Source organism: Artemia sp. Qi Xiang Cuo, chromosome 6 (assembly GCF_049724085.1).
Source record: "Artemia sp. Qi Xiang Cuo chromosome 6, ASM4972408v1, whole genome shotgun sequence".
NCBI lineage: Eukaryota > Metazoa > Arthropoda > Branchiopoda > Anostraca > Artemiidae > Artemia > Artemia sp. Qi Xiang Cuo.
Window position 1 is genome coordinate 10,394,040 of NC_142799.1, and position 21,287 is coordinate 10,415,326.

At 37.3% G+C, this 21,287-nt stretch overlaps 1 protein-coding gene across 3 annotated transcripts in view; it reads left to right on the forward strand.

The window, feature by feature from the left end:
- Cmtr1 (Cap methyltransferase 1) overlaps positions 1-21,287 on the forward strand; it is a 156,331-nt gene that overhangs the window by 44,269 nt on the left and 90,775 nt on the right. For all 3 annotated transcript variants that reach the window (XR_016141857.1, XM_089090049.1, XM_089090050.1), the window contains exon 5: positions 17,975-18,133. Coding sequence is in view for 2 of the 3 variants with exons in the window: in XM_089090049.1 (XP_088946175.1) it covers positions 17,975-18,133 (159 nt within the window). In the remaining variant the exon portion in view is untranslated. The remainder of the gene's footprint in view (positions 1-17,974; positions 18,134-21,287) is intronic.

The window sequence follows — 21,287 nt, forward strand, 5'->3', positions numbered from 1 at the left end:
TAATCTTTATTCTAGACAAGGTGTTTTGAGTTGATGCCAATTCAGCTGCAGGGAGGCACAACACAAAATTGTTTTATGCTTTCTTAAAAATGCCTCAGGAACACCTCCAACTTATCCAACTTTGTTGGATATCCAACTTTGTATCTCCAACTTATGACAGCTTTGTTGAGCCTAAGAATGGTCCTCGGGCTTTTTCCCAAGATTCTACCTTTGAGGTAGTCCTGGAGATCAAATCTGGCTAGCTAAGGTCTAGGATGCTGGTAGCCTACTTGATATCAGTCTTCTTTTTTTTTTTTTTTTTAATAATAAAGGTTTATTCATCAACCAAAAATAAAAAAATCCAGAAGCTAAGCTTTTAAAGGAGATCACTAACCAAACTAAGCATAAAAAAAAAAAAAAAAAAATAAAAAAAAATAAAAAAAGAAAAAAAAAAACTATAACATAAAAATAACTAATAAGCGACTATACCACCCCTACTCAATAAAATCTCTTCAATTCTCAATATTCAACATATTAATCCTTGTCCTTCTCAATCCATCAACCAAACACAAAAATCAAAAAAACAAAAACATTAGCAAACTAAAGGCAAAAGAGACCGGAGAACTGACTCACTCACTCCCATATACCCTATAACAATGTTCTTTTAACAGATTTTTAAACTCAGAAACATCCGTCACCTTCTTTATCCCTTCTGGCGGACTATTCCAAGCACGAGGGCTAACATGGCGGATACAAAACATTGACCTAGTTGTCACAGGCTTAGGTAGTCTGAATTCATTCGAACGTCTTAAACTATAAGAATGAAAACTAGAAACAGGCAGAAAAAATCTTGAAATCAAATTTGTAGCATTTTATTCTGACGTTTAAACATAAAAAGAACCTTATAAAACTTAATCAATCCAAATAGTTGAAGAATATGTAGTTCAGCATACCTTGCTCTAACCGAGGAACGCTTATCATCTCCAGCAAGTAGTCTTACAGCTTTATTCTGTAATACTCTAATCTGCGGTAAATGACCCACGAACGTTGAAGACCAAGCCAATATACAATAAATCAAATACGGGTGAATAAGGGAGAAATAAAGCATTCTGAGAACCGGTCTAGGGAATGTACGCTTTAGCTTCCTTATAATTCCCAAATTTCGGGCAACTCTAGCTGCAGTTTGATTAATATGGTCTTTGAAACTCGAGCACTCATCAACTATCACTCCAAGAAACTTCACTGCTCTGACATGTTCTATAGCATTCCCATCAAGTTCAAGTTTCTCTATCCAGCGATAGTAATTTACACTTCTCCCGTAAATCACAAATTGAATTTTCTTATGGTTTAATTTATGTTTATTAAGTCTCATCCATTTCTCTATTTGTTCCATTCCCTTTTTCAGAACTAGTAGAAGTTCTCTTTCTGTCCTCGCAGCAACTGTAAAATGTGTATCGTCAGCAAAACTAGGAATTATAATTCTGTTACCGCGATCCCCTTTATCCGAAATATTTATATCTTCAATGCACCGGTAAATATCATTTATATAAATAAAAAATAAAAGAGGTCCCAAAACTGACCCTTGAGGAACGCCAGCCTTGACTCTCTGCGGGCTAGAGGTCTCACTTTCGATTTGAACAATCTGCATACGTTCACTCAGGAATGATCTAACAAGTTCCAAGAATTTTCCACGGATACCACAATTATCTAACTTCTTTACTAAAATTTCATAATCCACACAATCAAATGCTTTCATTATGTCAAGGAAAACGGATGCCACTTTAAGACCACGATCTAAATGATCATTAACAAATGTCGTCAAGAAGATCACTGCTTGCTCAGTTGTCATTCTTTTCCTAAATCCGAACTGGCTAGACCGAAAAAAAGACTTAGATTCTATGAATTTAACCATTCTTACACTTATTAGTCTCTCTATTATTCTAGAAATAACAGGAAGAAGCGAAATAGGCCTATAATTATCTAAATTCCCACTATTACCCCCTTTACAAAGCGGTTTCACTTTCGCAATCTTCAGACAATCGGGGAAAATACCTGACTTAAAACACTCATTTATTAGCATTACCAACTGACTAGAAACTATAGGATAAATAACACGGAAAGCTTTTACAGTCATGAGATCCGATCCTGCTGCATTGTTTTTCATATTTTTAACCACTTCAGACAACTCACTTAATTTAACCGGCTTTAAATAAACAGATACTTCGCTCTTATCAGGCAGGAATTGTGTAAAATCGCCATCCTCAGCCAGGACTGGGATACTGGATCCTACATTAAGGCCCACATTAGAGAAATACTCACAAACTGAATTACAACTCACACTGTCCGGAAGCTCCGAGGGAGACCGACTAGGGTTCGTTACAGACTTTATAAGCTTCCATGTCTTGCCTGGATTTCCCCCAGCTTCTTTAAACTTAAAAGCAAAATAATCCGTTTTAGCTTTCCGAAGGAGACAATTTAGCATGTTACTATATGCTTTATAATCATCCCTAGTAGTTGTCCCTTTATTTTGGATTAATTCCTTATATAAATGGTTTTGCCTTCTCATGCTTAAGAGTAGACTCTTAGTAATCCATGGTTTCTTTGCTGATTCATATCTGTCAACTCTTTTAGGTTTAACACATTTTTGAAGTAAACCTTTTAATGTCCCGTACCATTTTTCAAATTTCCGATTGATATCATATTCCTCTTGTAAAAAAATGAATTCAGTCTTATCAACTTCTAATTTAAAACGGGCAACAACCTCAGAATCAATAATAGGCCTAATGACATTACAACGATGTCCCTTATTCAACTGTAGGACTTGCGGTACTGTTATCATTACTCCAAAATGATCTGAAACACAATTAACCACAACAGCAGGTGACTTATATTCAGTATTTACAAATATGTTATCCAATATTGACGCAGAATTCTCAGTAATTCTTGTACAAATATTTATAGTAGGCTTCAGCCCGTAGCTAAGCATCATATCCAGAAACTCCTTAACTCTCTGACTAGAATGTAGACTTTTCAAATCAATATTGAAGTCACCACACACAAAACACAGCTGTCTTGTTCCACTCAACAGGTCCAGTTGCTCTTCTAACAGACTCAGAAATTCAACGAGGCTACTACACGGAAGTCGATAAATAATAGCAAGAATACATTTAAAATTTTGCTTAGATACTTTCACAACCATCGACTCAAACACCATTTCCTTATGTTTAGTAAGGGAAGGCATCGGCAAGACATTAAAATCACTCTTGATATATGCCGCTAAACCTCCATGTTGGTGCAGTTCCCTGTTTTTTAAAACCAGTTGGTAATTAGGAACATCTAATAGGGATGACGTATGAGACTTCAACCATGTCTCAGTCAGGGCCAATACCTGTAAACCTTGAGTCTGCAGAACTTCCTCCAGGTACTGAAAAGAAGTACTAATACCTTGGCAATTTAAGTGAAAAACCGAAAAATCACTCGGGTCATAATCATTATTCAAATCCTGAAAGAACTTATAACGGGCATTCAAATAATCCTCACCAATACCATTACTATCAAATTCACGATGGAGTACCCCACCCCCAATATCTTCAATCCTGAGTGAATCATTCTCCAGCCCCTTCAACCTATTCCACTCTAAATTAACCATTATCAAAAATCATTTTGTGACGGATTTTGTGAGAAGGAAAAGGTTCAGTTAACTTACACTTATCATTTTCATCGTTCGTTGAGTTGGTATCATCGTTTCCACACTTCGATCCTAAACAAAAAAAGAAACATAAACATCTTCTTAAAATCCCAAAAATACTACTACTGTTTCCAGGCCTAGTATCACTGAAAGCCAAGACCAATCCATAAGAACTCCAAACACAACCCGGTACGCTCCGCACCACGCAATACATTATACACCATTAATACTTCTTTCTCATTTTATTTTTTACTTTATTCCATCCACAACATCTTTTTTTAAAAGAAAAAAAAACAAGAGACAACATTACTTCATACCATTATGCTATCACAAAAAAAAACAAAGAAGAAAAAACGCAACAAAATAATAACACAAAACCATATTAGACTAAAATAATTAATATAAATATAAATATTACAACCCGCCAAGCATTGCATAGGCCCACCTCGAGGATTTATCGGCACTGACAATTCAGGAATTACGTCATTCACGGAGAAAGAAACACGCAGGCCATTTGGCCGATCAAAACAAAGGAGAGGTGGAACCAATTTTGTTACCCATGCTTGAATACCACAATCAGCAAGCTTTGATCTTTTTTCAATCAGCCGTTTTCTAATATCTCTCACTGCCGTCGGAGCATCATCACTAAGATAAATATCTTTATGACCGCAAACAGTCTTTCCATTAAGTTTTTTACTCTGTTTCAGAATCGTTATTTTTTCTTCTTTAGACCGAACAGTGACTTTAAAATGTCTACGCTCTTTTTTTACTTCTGTAAAAGCGAATTCTGGGGTCTCATTTACACTTAGTCCTTCTTCACAAACAGTTTTGAAAATCGCTTTAGCTTCCTCCTTATCATCGCAAGGTACATTCCAAACCACTATATTTTTCTCATTCATTCTATACTCGCAATGCATTAACCGATTTTTCAACTGATTATTTTCTTCACGGAGAAACACTGACTCAGCTGTAACAACACTAATCTCTGATTTTACATTTATTATTTAATTCTCAGTAGCAGCCACATGGGTCTGGATCGTCGAAAATTGCTGCAATTGGCTAGATAGAGCTTCTTCGAGCAATTTGACCCAAGTTTCCAGAGATTTGAACTGGTCCGTGATACCGTCAAGCTCTTTCCATTGTCTTTCCCTATAGTTAGAATTTCAGAAAAGCTCCGAGCCAGCGTCGAAATTGACAAAGTCTCTCCATCCTTAGGTGAAGATGACGAATAATCATTTTGATCCTCTTCGAATGAGACTTCTTTACGGTTTCTTTTATTTCGCCCCTTGAATAAGCAGCAATTAAAAAATGGACAAATAGTCTTACCTCAGCCGGCAACGATTGTTTATCCACGATGTTGCTAGCGTGCAGTGCTTTTAGCCGTTTGGCACGGCAAACATCTTTTCCAACGTCGGTAATCTAAGGCTCTGTTTATAATGACTAAAATCCAATCCTCTTTTAATCCATGCAATTCTTCAGTTCAAAGCAATAATTACACACCAAAAAATTTTCTTTCATCAATTCAAAACATTAATATCACAAGCTATTTCACTCTTCAGCCAAAACTACCGCAGGCACGGAGCGCCTAAGGTGTTACTCGTTCGGGGAATGAATCATGACGGTAGACTGAGACTTCAGACTTGTAGGATTCAGACTGATATCAAGATCAAAGATATCTATTAGCCAATTTCAGAGGGGATTTAGGCTGTAAGAATTTGTTTCGTCTAGCCAGAATATAAAATTCAATATATGTGACCATTACTGGCACTTTCTCGCAAGTCTCATAGAGTGTACCGTATATAGAGGCTGATTCGTTATGTCTACAGAAATTCTAACCACTCCTAAATTGAATTCCTCACCCTCCATCAGCTCAGGTTTAAGCATTCGAAGGTATTCTAAGTGGCTTGTTTAAGGCTAATTCCAAGTAGACTATTGACCTAAAGCTAAGATATTCCTAACACCAATTGTCTGGTGCTAATTTGACCCTATTTCTACTACAAAATTGTGATTTCTGGCATTAAATGTGGGAAACTAGCTATTTTCTGCAAAGGCTAATTAGAAAAAAGGCACTTGATCTAAAAAAAAGTACCACTAAAATGGGCTTCCTCCCAACTCTTGATTTGGGAGGAAGCCCTCCCAACTATTGCCTTCCCATCTAACTCAGCCCTCCCATCATGGGAGGAAGCCCTCCCATCATGGAAGGAAGCCCTCCCATCTTCCTCTCAACTATTGAGCTAAAGCTAAGATACTCCTAGCACCAATTGTCTGGTGCTAATTTGACCCTATTTCTACTACAAAATTGTGTTTTTTGGCATTAAATGGATGAAAGTGGCTATTTTCTGCAAAGATATCTCTTTCGTTACTTAGAAAAAAGACAGTACCATTAAAATGAGCTTCCTCCCAACTCCTGGTCGCCTCTGAAAAAAAAAGCAAACTACTTTAATATTGTAACTAGACCCCGGCGCCGCGCCGATGAGGGAAGACCGGGGCTAAAAACAGCGCGCCGTCGGTAAGATCTTACCGGCGCGCCGCCTGCGTGATCAATGTTGGCCACAAATATTAATGTCTTCATCAGTCTTTTTCAAATCACAGCTTAAATTCACAACAGATTCGAGCCGATTCATGAGTTCAAAGCTTCGCAAGTTGTTCGCTGTAAACTGGTCTTCTTCGTTATTCATCAAGAGAAGTAGAAATCTGGTAGAAACGAAATGGCTGTGGCGTTTCAGAACCCTTGCATAATAGTTGAAGTATCTATTAGCTATGTATTCTTAACATAAATAATTATAGAAATTAGTAAATATTTTTCATCAAGCATTACTGCATACAAAACTTCAAATACCGTATCACAAAATTCGTCAGTTATCTGGGTAAAAACTTTGAATATAACTTTGAACTTAGAAGCTTAATTTTTTCATAATGCCCTTTGCCTAAATCTTTTTTGTCACCTTTAAAGCAGTTAAAATTTGTGACTTTTGTATTGATTGTTTTTTTTTTGCTCTTTTGGATTCCTAAAAAGCCCTCCTTTTATTAAAAATTGGTTTTAATAACCAATTAAAAAAAATGCGTTTTAAAGTTTTTTTTTGGCTTCTTTATAGAATATATGTCATGTAGGGTAAGGCTGAACTGCTGCTTTTTTATTGCTTTTGGCTGCTCTTTGGGATATTATTCATTTTCTCGTTCGGGGATTCATTCCAAATTATAAACTCATAAATACCTAATATCAGCTAAATTATAAACTGCATCTAAAAGGAGTAAATTTATCAAATTGAAAAATACATGATGAACACTTAACATGAGAACGCTTGAATTACAATGAAAGAAAAAACACTTAGTGGATTATTCGGTATGAAGAAAAATGAAGTGCCAGCTATTTTCTTAGCTAAAAAATGAAAAGCTCATCCGTTTTAAATGTAATTAAATGAAATAATATGCAGACTGAAGTAGTTCCAGGAAGATGTTGAGATTTTCTTCCTAGTTCGTCACTTTTAATCCAAGCAAAATGTTAGGAGACTTAGTATCAGCTATTGAGTTTAAGCTTTGATTTCCAAATGCTCACAAAAATTACCAAATTTAAGAAAGTTGTAACAATAAGTTACCTCTGGTCAAAATACTCAAAGAAGAAGAAGAAGAAGGATTTATTGAAAAAAAAACATATCAACAAAAAATTATTGCTGCCTCCCCTAAAAAGCAAAGCTTGTCCGTGGGGGAGGTAGAGAAAACAAAATCCTTAAAACAAAGAATACTTGGCCACCGATACCCCTAATACCATCACACTAAACAATAAATACAAAATAATATCATATATTATACTTCCTCTGGAAACATCATATCAACAAAACCCCCACAATAAATAAATCAATTAATCAGTCAAAACTCATATTCAGCAAAAAGCAGTTCCCTAATGATTTTTCTAAAAATATTGGGGTCACCAATAGTCTTAATATCACTGTTCAAACTATTCCATTTCCGCGTACCTCTATAAAAAACATGAACGGGAAGATATACCTCTAGGTACACAGAAGTCCGCGCTACCCCTTGTATCATGAGAATGAACAGTAGACCTAATGGACAATAAGACTCCTCTTTGATCCCCACCCAGGCTCAAAGCTTCTGCTATGGTCATATCCATGGAAATCTCCAAAGAGTTTTTTTTTAAGATAAATTTTAAGCGTAGTTAGGGGTATTTATCCTTTTTTTTTTGCTTTTATTCAAAGATTTGAAAAACGTGTGATAATATTAAATATTTTACATGTGTTATAATTTCGCACATTTTTTGTAATCATTTGTGGGGTGATCGAATTTTTAAACCACTGTAGATACGTAAGAACGTTGCAACATCTAGTACCCTGGGGTCATAAGACTGTCAAAGACTCCTCCTTGAACCTCCCAAATTGAAAGCTTTTATTATTACCTAGTCTTTTAATGTAACTTGGGCACTGGACCAGGGGCACCATTGTAACTTGAGCGCAACGTTAGGTGGGGATGTCGATATCGCTTTCGTCACACCAATCCGTTTTAGTGTGAATCTTCCTGGTACTTATGAATGAATGTTTTCAAAGTAAACTCGTTTCATCAATAAGAAAAAAAAACGGAGTGGATGCATGTGTCCCTTCCCCTTTGGATGATAAAACTATACAAGTGCTGTATCAAATATAATTCACGAAGATCTTGTTAATTTTTTAATTATCGCAGGAGTTGGACAAAGATGTTGTACGGAGTATTTTTGCTTGGCTTCTTCCTTCTTTAATGTACATGTGTTGATTTATATTTGAAAACGTTATCCAACTGTCGAAATATACCATACATAAAACAATATTTACAATACACAAAAGAACATACAATTACAAGCAGAAATATATGTAAAATACAAAAACACATCAAGCTGTCCTACCAATTTTTTCCACAATCATTTTGAATGGGATAACTTAAAATTTCACCTTAAAAAATAATCAAACATCAGTTCCCATTGACGAAACGTGGAAGACCCACCTCAGTATGTTGCCCTCACTGTCGCCTTCTATTTCTTCCCGCGTTTTTAAAAGGGAAAAATAATGTTTCACTTCATTCCTGATATTATCCACCTCGTCTCGAACACCTTCTCCTTTTTTCGACAACCTCTTTGCCCTCTCCTTCAACCTTCTTTTCTTTGGCAACGCTTCTTCAGCCTAGAAAAATGTCAAAAAAATCATCACTTGAAATATAAAAATTAGGAGCCTAAGCATCATCAGAAAGAGGGTGTCCGAATTCAACTGTTCTTCAGAATCCGCGGAATGAGCTCTGCAGTTTTCACGACATAGAGTTCGGACTAGTATTCTTGCGACATTTGATGTACAATTAATGCCGCGAGAAGGTGTGCGTGTAACTGAACCCCCGTGTAACTGAACCCCAAGCAACTGAACCCCTGTAACTGAACCCCCGTGTACCTGAATCACCGTGCAACTGAAACCCCGTGTAACTGAACCCCCTTATAAATGAACCACCGTGCAACTGAACCCCCGTGTAAACGAACCCCCGTGCAACTGAACCCCCATGCAAATGAACCCTCGTGCAACTGACCCCCCTTTAACTGAACCCTCGTGCAACTCAACCCCGTGCAACTCAACCCCAGTTAACTAAACCCCCGTGTAACTGAACCACCATGTAACTGAATCCCCATGTAACTGAACCCCCGTGTAACTGAACCCCGGTGCAACTGAACCCCCGTATAACCGAACCCCCGTGCAACTGAACCCCCGTGCAACTGAACCCTCGTGCAACTCAACCACCGTACTTACATTGGGTAAAACACAATAGGGCTATGAACCATAGTTATTTAACGATGGTATAGTTATTTAACCTTTAAATTGTTTTAAATAAAATGGCCGTCCCAAAATTTAATTCGGATGTATTTGGGGAAAAATTGTGTGGGGTGGATGCCCACCTATCACTTTTAACTCCGAACAAGTGCACTGGAAATTTTGATTTCCATCGAATGAGCCCCCCCCCCCCCAAAGTTCAAACAAAATTTTTTATACATAAAATTTTTGTGTTAGCAATGAGAAACTAGCTAAACTTGAAGCCCTTGTCCCAGAAGCTGCTGGTGGGGTTTTTAACCCCACAGGCATGGATATTTGACCCTCAGACTATTTTAAACAAAATGTTTATTTTATTTTGGCCGTATTTGGATGTATTTGGGAGGGGATGTCGGTTAAGAGGGAAAGGCTGATTGTCCTGTGATTACCTTTGATTCTTCGAAATTGAACTTTAACTTTCAATTTCCAATCGAATGAGCCTCCTTCAAAGTTTTTACGATCATCCCTTCTATAAAAACCTTAAATTTTAACAATTGGTAACTTGCAATAACATACAGATTGCTGATACAGGTGTATCAGCAATTTTTTTCGGAATAGCTTAGCGTATCACGATGAAACTTCTGGGACATCTACCTGCTACTACTGCTATCAATACTGCTAATAATACTACTAATTCAACACTATTATTACTTCTACTGCTCCTACTACAACCTCTGCTACTATCTAACTAGCACTATTAAAGGTACACATATCAAGTTGAAAATTTGACTGAATGAGGTATTAGAGGTGGAACTTGAACTAAATCAAAAGACACTATGTGCATGCAGATTTTCAAAATGGCATATCTCAAAAGGGATTTGTGTATGAAGCTGGAGCTTTCAGAGAGTGCTTAAAGGGAATGTCAATTCAACAAAAGGAAGTATGTGCACGCTCAGGCCTGGATCTACCACTAGGTCCCTAGGCCCAGACCTAGAAGCGCATAATGCTTGTGGGAGCAATAAATTATCACTGAGTAATTTTTTCCTGACAAAAACTGGACTGATGTGACTTATCGTCGCCAGATGCACTCTGCCGCCACGCTGCCTATTCACAGAAAAGTGACTTTAAAACCACGCAGGAATTCCTGGCCGCTTATAAACTGTCATATGTCTTCCAAGAATGGTATTTGAGAGTTCGGTATTACCCCTCTCTCTCATCACTTTTTGCTCATCAGTTGTGTTCTGTTAACACACAGTTACATGGTTACATGGTTACAAACAGTTATAGTTACACGGGGTTCAGTTAAATGGGGTTGAGTTGCATGGGGGTTAAGTTGCATGAGGGTTCAGTTAAAGGGGGTTCAGTTGCATGAGCGCTCAGTAGCACGTGGGTTCAGTTACACGGGGGTTCAGTTGCACGGGGGTACGGTTATACGGGGGTTCAGTTACATGGGGGTTCAGTTTCATGGGGGTTCAGTTACACGGGGGTTTAGTTAAATGGGGTTGAGTTGCACGGGGGTTGAGTTGCACGAGGGTTCAGTTAAAGGGGGTTAAGTTGCATGAGGGTTCAGTAGCACGTGGGTTCAGTTGCACGGGGGTTCAGTTGCACGGGGGTTCAGTTGCATGGGGATTCGGTTATACGGGGGTTCAGTTGCACGTGGGTTCAGTTACATGGGGGTTCAGTTACACGGGGGTTGTGGAGTCGTAATTTCCGTCTGTGAACACGCTAACTCAAGAACGGCTAAAGATATTTTCGTGAAACTTGGTATATAGATTCCTTGGGTAAGTAGTAAGGATAAGTTCGTATATGGGCCATATTGCTCAAAACCAAGAGGGGAGGAGGGGCTGGAATTTCGACAGGAAGGTTTCGGAAGGGTCAAGCAATTTACACTGGCTGAGGGTTGTTCGCATTATTTTCAAGTTTGCTGAGCCCGAATATAACGTTTATTTTGATACCGGATACACCGATGACCCAGAAGGAACAAAATTTTTTTCATGAAGTTCGATATGTAGACTCTTTTGTTCATGGTTGAATCGTGAATCAGAATGTAAAATCCAATTTTATATTCCTCGGCTTACGTTCCCAGTTATGAAGGGCACTCATAAAAAAAAAAGAAAAGAAAAAAAAATCAAGAAAACAATTCCCTTAAAAGGAAATTCTTCAGAACCGCATGGGATCCCTTCGATTGCTGTGCCTTGTTTCGAAAGAAATCAAAACTAAATCGGTTGGTAAATCTAGTCTAGACTGATGGTTTTTTTATGCTAATACTTTAGGAGCGGGAAAAAAGAACTTCAATATTGGCAAAACTAACCTTTGAATCAGTTATAGTCGTCTCAGCAGCTTCCATGTCCATATCAGCATGTGACTGCTCTTCTGTCGGAGTTATACTGAAACTTGAGGTCTCCAGTTCATAGTCTTCATTGCTGTTTGCTCGCTGTTGCATGAAAACTAAAGAATCTTCTTGATTGACATGAAGCTGGATAAGCTTTACCAATAATTCTCTTGGGATCCCATCTGTGTAACCTTCTTATTCCAGGTACTGAGTAATAGCTATTAATTGAAATTTTTCACAGTCAAGTAATGCAGCACCGATCATGTAATCGTCAATAGGAAACCTGAAGTTTAGCTTCTCTTTGAGGTTTTGCTTAAGGATCCTGATCGCTGCTGAATCTGACACTTTGCCCACAAGATGTTCTTCAATTTCTTTTCTACAAAGCAGAGCTACTCCAAGTGTAGGGTACAGTTCCCCTTCCATAACCTCCACGGCCTCCCTGAAAACGCTTAGAAATGTGGCAAGTTCACCTAGCAACTCCCATTCCGAGTCATCTAGGACCAATTGTCTTTTATCCATTCTTTTCAGAACTCTGCATATTCCACATATTCCAACTTTATTGGCAATAACACTATCTAGGAGAGTTTTAGTCGCACTCCAGCGGGTGGGCATATCCTTTCGTAGTGACGAGGCCATTGTTGCTACAAGCCGCACATCGTCTGTGCTTTCTAAGATTGGTAGCTTGGAATCCACCCTGAGATACTCATCGACTTCAGTGACCACATCTATCATTTCATTCAGAGAGTTTTGTTCTTCTAATCTTTCTTTCTCGAGTTAATAGTTCTGGTCCTCTATATCTCAGTGCACTTGTAATCTGACGGCATCTTGAGAGCAAATAATCAATCTCCTGTACATTTGGAAAGCCGTTAGCCATCAGCAGATTATGTAAGCCATGACCTAAACAGTCCCTAGAAGAAACCCTTTCAAGTTGGCAAGCTTTCTTCACATTTGCTTCTTTGTCTCGGGCCACCTCAATGGTCTCGCTAGAGAGATTGATTGCCCTTATTACCTGCCTGTATTCTTCCCTGATGTTTTCAGCTGTATGCATGTCAGTTCCCAACCATCTAGTTGAGAGAGTGTAGATTTTCATCTCAAACTCAGGTGTCAAAAACTTTAGTCTATGTCCTTGATATGGCAACTTTCGGTACTGATCTGTCCAAATGTCAAACGCTAGATTACCATGCCTCCCCATGTTGTTTTTTATATCCTCAAGGACAACACAATGCAATGAAGTGTACGCGTCATCGATACCACCCTTGGCAACATTTTGAGAATTAGGAAGGTCTTTTCTGTCAGCGACCATGTCATACTAGACTACAAAGTCCCCAAAACCTGGTCCTTCGACGAACGAAAATGGCAAGACAGTCTCTGGCGCACAAAAGGGCTACGTCTCGGACAAAGCAGTGTTTATTCTCGTGGCTAAGAGAGACATTTCCTCTTCCAGCTGCTGAAGCGGAGAAAAAGGTAGCAATCGACTGATCTGACTGGACCATTTGCAAGAATAGAGACTTGACCTCATCATTCCCAGCATGATATGTTGTTAAATGTATCCTCAGGTTTGTAGTGTTAGACGACGAGTATTTCTGCATTGAAGAAAACACACTGCGGAGTTTTTTTTTCTGTCCGGTGTTGCAAAGCAGAGCTTGCAGTACTTATTTTCTGTCTCAAGTGCTAATGATCCTTTTGATAGGGTACCAGAAAACTTCCACACTGTACTTGACTGCTTCAATCGTTGTTTGGTGTCCACGGCTAGCTCTTCGCACAGAGTATCACCATAGGTCTTCAAGAACGACATGATTCGAGTAGTCTAGAGCTGCAAAATAGATAATAAACAGACACAGCCAGTTTCTCCCTAAGGAGCTATCTAGAATAAGCACAGAGAAGAGCAATATCCTAACTGCTGACCATATTTCTGAATAAAGGCATGATTACTCTACACTTTAGTTTACATACTTTGCTCTCAGAGTAAGAAATTTTCGGGTAGTTTGCTGCTAGAATAGAAGACAGAGGTTTTATAAATGAGACAAAATAGAATAAACATAAATACACAAGAATTGTTGACTTTGGCCAACTCTCTCTACTCATTGACAGTACGCTTTCATAGAATACTTCACCTAGTAGCTACTGGTAGCAACCAAACTGCCATATTCTTGTAAAAGTCTCTCACCTCCCTTCACACTCCCTTTTGTATTTTTTTTAAAGCTGCCATATAATGTTCTATAAGAAATTAAAAAAATGCTTTAAATTAAAAAAAAAAATAATTAACTTTTTGGCATCTCTGCTTTCAATAGAAAACAATTCAAGATATTATCATTTAAATATAATAATTCCCTACCCCCCCCCCTCTTGATACCACCTTGATAGGATACCGTCTCTGCTTTAAATTAAAAAAAATAATTAACTTTTTGGCATCTCTGCTTTAAAAAATAAATAAATTTGAGATATTATCATTTAAATTTAATGCCTCCCTAACCTTCCCCCCTCCTTTGGATACCACCTTGATAGAATACTGTTTCTACTTTAAATCTAAAAAAATTAATTTTTGGCATCCCTGCTTTCAATAAAAAAATATCAAAGTACTATCACTTAAATATTACAACTCCCTATGCCCCCCTCCTCTGCATACCAACTTGATAGGATACCGTCTCTGCTTTAAATTAAACCTGCTTTCAATAACAAATTCAAGATATTATCATTTAAATATAATACTTCCCGAACCCCCCCCCCTCCCTCTGGATACCACCTTGATAGGATACCGTCTCTGCTTTAAATTAAAAAAAGAACAATCAACTTTTTGGCATCCCTGCCTTAAAAAATAAATAAATTTGAGATATTATCATTTAAATATAACATCTTCCTACCCCCCCCCTTCTGGATACCACCTTGATAGAATACTGTCTCCACTTTAATTAAAAATAACTTTTTGCCATCCCTGCTTTCAGTAAAAAAAAAAATCAAGGTACTATCACTTAAATATAATAACTACCTATGCCCCCCCCCTCTGGATACCATCTTCATAGGACACCGTCTCGGTTTTAAATAAAAAAAAATAATAATAAACTTGTTGGCATCCCTGCTTTCAAAAAAAAATAATCGACGTATTATCATTTAGATATGACAGCTCCCTACCCCTTCCCCCCCCCCTCTGGATACCACCTTGATAGGATGCTGTCTCTGCTTAAAAAAAAAAAAAACTTTTTGGCATCCGTGCTTTCAATAAAAAAAATTCGAGACATTATCATTTAAATGTAATGCCTCCCTCCCCCCCTGTCTGGATACCACCTTGATAGAATACCGACTCAGCTTACATTAAAAAAATAATTTACTTAATAATTTACTTAATAATTTACTATATGGTTCAAACGAACACGCAAAATAACGTTAAGCAGCTTAGTGTTCCTTGAAAAAAAAATTGAGGGTATGAGTAAAGGGGTAAAAAGAAAACAACAAAAATGTCGAAATTATTAAGATATACATCAAATTATTGGAAAAATGAGTCATAGATTTGCCGTGGCATTCAATAAGATCCAAAGAATCAAACAGTTCGTGGTAACGAACTGTAAGTAAGGAGCGACCCGGCTCAATGGTACCCGAAAGTCTAGAAAACGGGTTTATGATACCAATAGATATATCAAAAGAATCAGATTTCAATGCTGATTTCAAATATATAACTTTCATCAAGTTTAGTGCTACCCATCAAAAGTTACGAGCCTTAGAAATTTCGGCTTATTTTCAAAAATAGGGGGAAAGACCCCCTAATAGTTAAAAAACCTTAATCAACATTACACCATCATATTCAGTGTATCAGAGAACCCTCCTAGCGAGTTTTAAAGCTCTTATCTACAAAAATATGGAATTTTACATTTTTTGCCAGAAGAAAGATAATGGGTGCGTTTTTATTTGTTTTTTTGTTTGTTTTTTTTGTTTTTGTTTTTTCTCAGGGGTGATTTTATCGACACAATGGTCCTAGAATATCGCGAGAGGGCTCATTGGAACGGAAATTAAAAGTTCTAGTGCCCTTTTTAAGTGACCAAAAAAAATGGAGGGCAACTAGGCCCCCCCCCACGCTCATTGTTTTCCCATAGTCACACGATCAAATTTTTGAGATAGCCATTTTGTTCAGCATGGTCGAAAATATGATAAATATGTCTTTTAGGATGACTTAATCCCCGAAGTTCCCAGAGGGAGGGCTAAAAGTTATGAACTTTACCCAATGTTAACATATAGTATTGGTTATTGAGAAGTATACAGAAGTTTTCAGGAGGTTTTTTTCTGGTAGTGGGAGGGAAGGGTGGGTCGGTGGTTATGTTGGAGGATCTGTTCATGAAGGAAGTTTTCATGGGGGAAGGGAAATGGCCATGAAGGGGGCGCCGGACTTGCCAGCATTATTTATTGGTTATTGGGAAGTATACAACCATTTTCAGGACGGATTTTTTCTGGAGGGGGGGGGGCTAGAGGAGGGGATTACTCTGGAGAATATTTCCGGGGAGGATGTTTCTTTGGGTTACGGGACATTTCTCTGAAGGGGGCGCCGGATGTCCAAGCACTATTTAAAAAACGAACAGAAATTAAATAAAAAAAAAACAAGTTTTTTCAACTGAAATATAAGAAGGAATATTAGAACTTAAAATGAACAGAAATTATAACGTATGGGAGGGGGCTATCTCCCAACTCAAAAAAACGCTCTCTAAGCTCCAGTTTTTTTTTTAATTGCTTTCAAAAGAGCTATATATTCTAATTAAACGGCCTTTGTTATTCAGTGGTTTTTTAATAAAATTTTTTTTTAAATTTTAACTTAAAGAGCGTGTTATTGACTAAGGGGAGAACCCCTTCATATACGTAATAACATATACGTAATAAAAAAACAATAAAAAAACAAGCGATACGGCTCAATAGTAATCGAAACTTTTAAAAACGGAATTTTGATGTCAATAAATGTATCAAAAGAATGTGTTTATAATGCTGATCCTAAATATATAAATTTTATTAAGTTTAGTATTACTCATCAAAGGCTACGAGCCTGAGAAAATTTACTCGATTTTTTAAAGAGGGGGAAACATCCCCTACAAGTGAAAGAATTTTAATGAAAATCACACCGTCAGATTCAGCGTATCAGAAAACCCTATTACATAGGTTTCAAGCTCATATCTGCAAAAATCTGCAACTTTGTATTTTTTGCCAGAAGAAAAATATACGAATATAGAAGTAAGTTACGTAAGTTAATTTGTAAAGAGATCCATTTAGCAAAAGAAAAGTAAAATTTTTATGCAAATAAAAGCTGCATTAACTAAAAAACGATCAGAAATTAAATAAAAAAAAACAAGTTTTTTAAACTGAAAGTAAGGAGCGACATTAAAACTTAAAACGAACAGAAATTATTCCGTATATGAAAGGGGCTGTCCCCTCCTCAACGCCTCGCTCTTTACGCTAAAGTTTTTTATTGTTTTAAAAAATAAAGTTGTGAGACAGAGTCAAACTTTAGCGTAAAGAGCGAGGCGTTGAGGAGGGGACAGCCCCTTTCATATACGGAATAATTTCTGTTCGTTTTAAGTTTTAATGTCCCTCCTTACTTTCAGTTTAAAAAACTTGTTTTTTTTTTTATTTAATCTAATTAAAAGGGAGCACACACAAAAGCCAAATTAGGCCAGTAGCCTCTGAAAAATCGCAAAATACCCAAGACAATGAATAAGTCCCAATGGGAGGCCCTGGGTCTATCAAAATATTTCAATGGTTTCCCAGGGAATTTGATATCATTTTCTTCCGTGTCCAATACTAAACCACACGAGAAAGAAAAGCTCCGACTTTGCGGTTGAAGCAATGAAGAATTGCCACAAAATTAATTTAAAGTCAGCCGAACCCCGCCGCCTCTGCCGGCGGCGGCGCGCCGGCGGCGTAGTGACACTTATAAGGCCGTCGACTGGGCCTCGTTGGCGGCGTTCGGTCGATCCGCCGGCGCGGTGTCGGGGTCTAATTGTAACTAAAAAAAACGTGGTTGTGACCCATAGTTGTGAGTATGACCCATTTTCATCAAAGATGATTTTAAGAACCTGTCTGAGCATATGTAAATGAAGTAATATCTGTCTCTAATTATTTCTGTTCTGTGATATTTCATTCATATATTATTATCGGTAAAAAAAAAAGTTATTGCTACTACTTTTGGAGGCAGCTTATGATGACTAATTATTGTTTTTTGTTTTTTTTTAGAGCAAAATGGGTTTTACAGGAGGACTAGGCCTCGGGAAACTGAAACAAGGCAGGGTCGCCCCTGTTGAAACTACCCAAACAAGAGGTCGTTTAGGCCTTGGTTCCAAAGTTCCAGACGTCCTTGCACCTGCTAATGTAATCTGGGACTCATCAGCAGAGGTTTGTATCACCTTTCTTATGTTTGAAACTTATCGCCACATGTAAATTTCATTGATAAGGTTAAATTGCATTAGTTATTTACCTTGTGTGATACTCGTTTTTATATTTTTTAACTTAAATCGACTTATCGAATGTTTTTGAATTTTAATTTTTAAATATTCTCAAATCGTTAAGCTTTACCTTTCCAATTCTATTTTATAATAAAACTTTGCTTTTTGCTTTAAATTTTGCTTTTCCTTTTATAAGGAATTCATAGATACCGTAAAATATGACAAATTTGATAAAAATTATTTTATTATTAAATTTTGAGATTTTATTTATTGTCTTAAATGTAGATCCTTTAAGATATAGGGTTCCTTTAAACAAAACGGTAAGACTATCTCAAAATTGCACACGATGGTAAAATATTCAGTATAAAAGCTATGAAGCGTTACTATAAATAGGAAAATACAAGGAGGTTTAAACCTTAATAATCATTTAAGTATAGTTGTTCTACTCAGATTTATATTAACTCTCTTTAATCTTTTTCAATTATTAATTAAAGAAACTTTTTCCACAAAATAAGTTTTTCAAAGAAAAGTAAAGAACTTCTTTTAGCCAAAAATGAGCAAAAACAAAATCAAATAATCTACCATGAGTGAAAGTACCACAAATCAACATCAATAAATAAATGAAACACAAAACAAACAGAAATTACAATAAATAACTGAGTCAAACTCAAAACGAGCAGAAATTAATATAAGTTGGACTCAAAACCCCTATGCTTTCCCAAGGCCAGAACCAAATTTGCACTTTAATGAAAAAAGTACAAATGGATGTGCATTGTCAGTTTAATATACATATACTTACATTTAGTAATCAAAATGTTAATATTATTTGAATTATTAAAGTTGTAAAAGTAAAAACATTTGAATGAATTAATGAATGTGCATTTCAGTTTAATATACATATACTGATATTTAGTAATCAAAATGTTAATATTATTTGAATTATTAAAGTTATAAAAGTAAAAACATTTGTTTTTTTTTTCAGTAAAATGCAAATTTTGTTCTGGCCTAGGGAAGGCATAGGGGTTTTGAGTCCAACTACTTCGATACGAAGTGCCCTGGTCTAAACAACGGCAACAACAAAATTCCAATCACTTTTGACCATTAAAAAGGGCAGTAGGCCTTTCGATTTCCAATCGAATGAGCCCTTTTTGAAACGACAACGCTTTCCATAAACACCTGATATGCTCCAGGGCATAAATTACAACCCTTACCCTAAGGGCTGTTAGGGTAGTTGTCACCCTCTAAGACCTATTTTTCAGAATTTTCAATTACGTTAAACAAAATGGCTATCTCAAAATTTTGATTGGATTTGTTTGGGGAAATGGTGGGCGTGAGAGGGGCTTTAGTCGCTCTCCAATCACTTTCAACTATTAATAAGTGCACTAGCCATTTCAATTTCTAATCGAATAAGCCCTTTTTGAAGTTTCTATGACAATGCGTTCTATAAAAACCTTATATGCCCCCAGGGCATAACTTACAACCCTTAGCCTGAGGGCCGTGGGGGGGGGGGGAAACTTAAAACTATGTTGAATAAAATGGCTATCTCTAAATTTTTATTGGATGTGTTTGGGGAAAAGGTGGGCATGAGAGAGGGGTTAATTGTCCTCCAACTGATTTAGACTATTAAAAAGGGCTCTAGACCTTTGAATTTTCAATCGAATGAGCCTTTTTTGAAGTTTCTACGACAACGCCTATAAAAACCTTAAATGCCCCCAGGGCATAACGTAGAGTCCTTGCCCTGAGAGATGTGGGGGAGTTTCCTCCTCAAAGACATAGTTTCTATCTGGAAATCAACTACGCTGAACAAATTTGCTATCTCAAAATTTTGATTGGATGTGTTTCGGGAAATGGTGGGCGTGGAAGGGGTTTTAGTCGCCTTCCAATCACTTTCGACTATTAAAAAGGGCAGAAGCCACTCCGATTTCCAATTGAATGAGCCCTTTTCTAAGTTTTTACGACAACTTCTTTGATACGAAGTGCCCTGCTCTAAAGGAAAAAAATAATAAATAATACATTGTGCCAACACAGGTCTTATATGCCCCCAGGGCATGGCTTAAAACCCTTGCCCTGAGGGTTATGGGGGAGTGTCCTCCTCAAAAACATATTTTCTATCTGGAAATCAACTACGCTGAACAAAATGGCTATCTCAAAATTTTTATTGGATGCGTTTTGGAAAATAGTGGGCTTGGAAGGGGGGTTAGTTACGTTCCAGTCACTTTCGACTATTAAAAGGGCACTAGCCATTTCAATTTTCAATAAAATGATCCCTTTATGAATTTTCTATGACAATGCGTTCTATAAAAACCTTATATGCCCCCAGGGCATAACTTACAACCCTTAGCCTGAGGGCCGTGGGGGGGGGACTTAAAACTATGTTGAATAAAATGGCTATCTCTAATTTTTTATTGGATATGTTTGGGTAAAAGGGGGCGTGAGAGGGGGGTTAGTTGCCCTCCAATCACTTTCGACTATTAAAAAGGGCTCTAGCCCTTTGAATTTCCAATCGAATGAGCCTTTTTTGAAGTTTTTACGACAATGCCTATAAAAACCTTATATGCCCCCTGGGCATAACTTACAGTCCTTGCCCTGAGGGCCGTGGGAGAGTTTCCTCCTCAAAAACATAGTTTCTATCAGGAAAGCAACTACGCTGAACAAATTGGCTATCTCAAAATTTTGATTAGATGTGTTTTGGGAAATGGTGGGCGTGGAAGGGGTGTTAGTCGTCTTCCAATCACTTTTGATTATTAAAAAGGGCACAAGCCACTCCAATTTCCAATTGAATGAGCCCTTTTCGAAGTTTCTACGACAACTTCTTCGATACGAAGTGCGCTGCTCTAAAGAAAAAAAAAAAAATAATGCATTGTGCCAAAATCGTTCTTATATGCCCCCAGGGCATAACTTAAAACCCTTGCCCTGAGGGTTATGGGGGAGTGTCCTCCTCAAAAACATTTTTTTTATCTGGAAATCAACTACGCTGAACAAAATGGCTATCTCAAAATTTTGATTGGATGTTTTTGGGGGAATTATGTGCGTTGGGAGGGGGCTAGTTGGCCTCCAATCCCTTTCGACTATTAAAAAGGGCACTAGCTACTCCAATTTCCAAT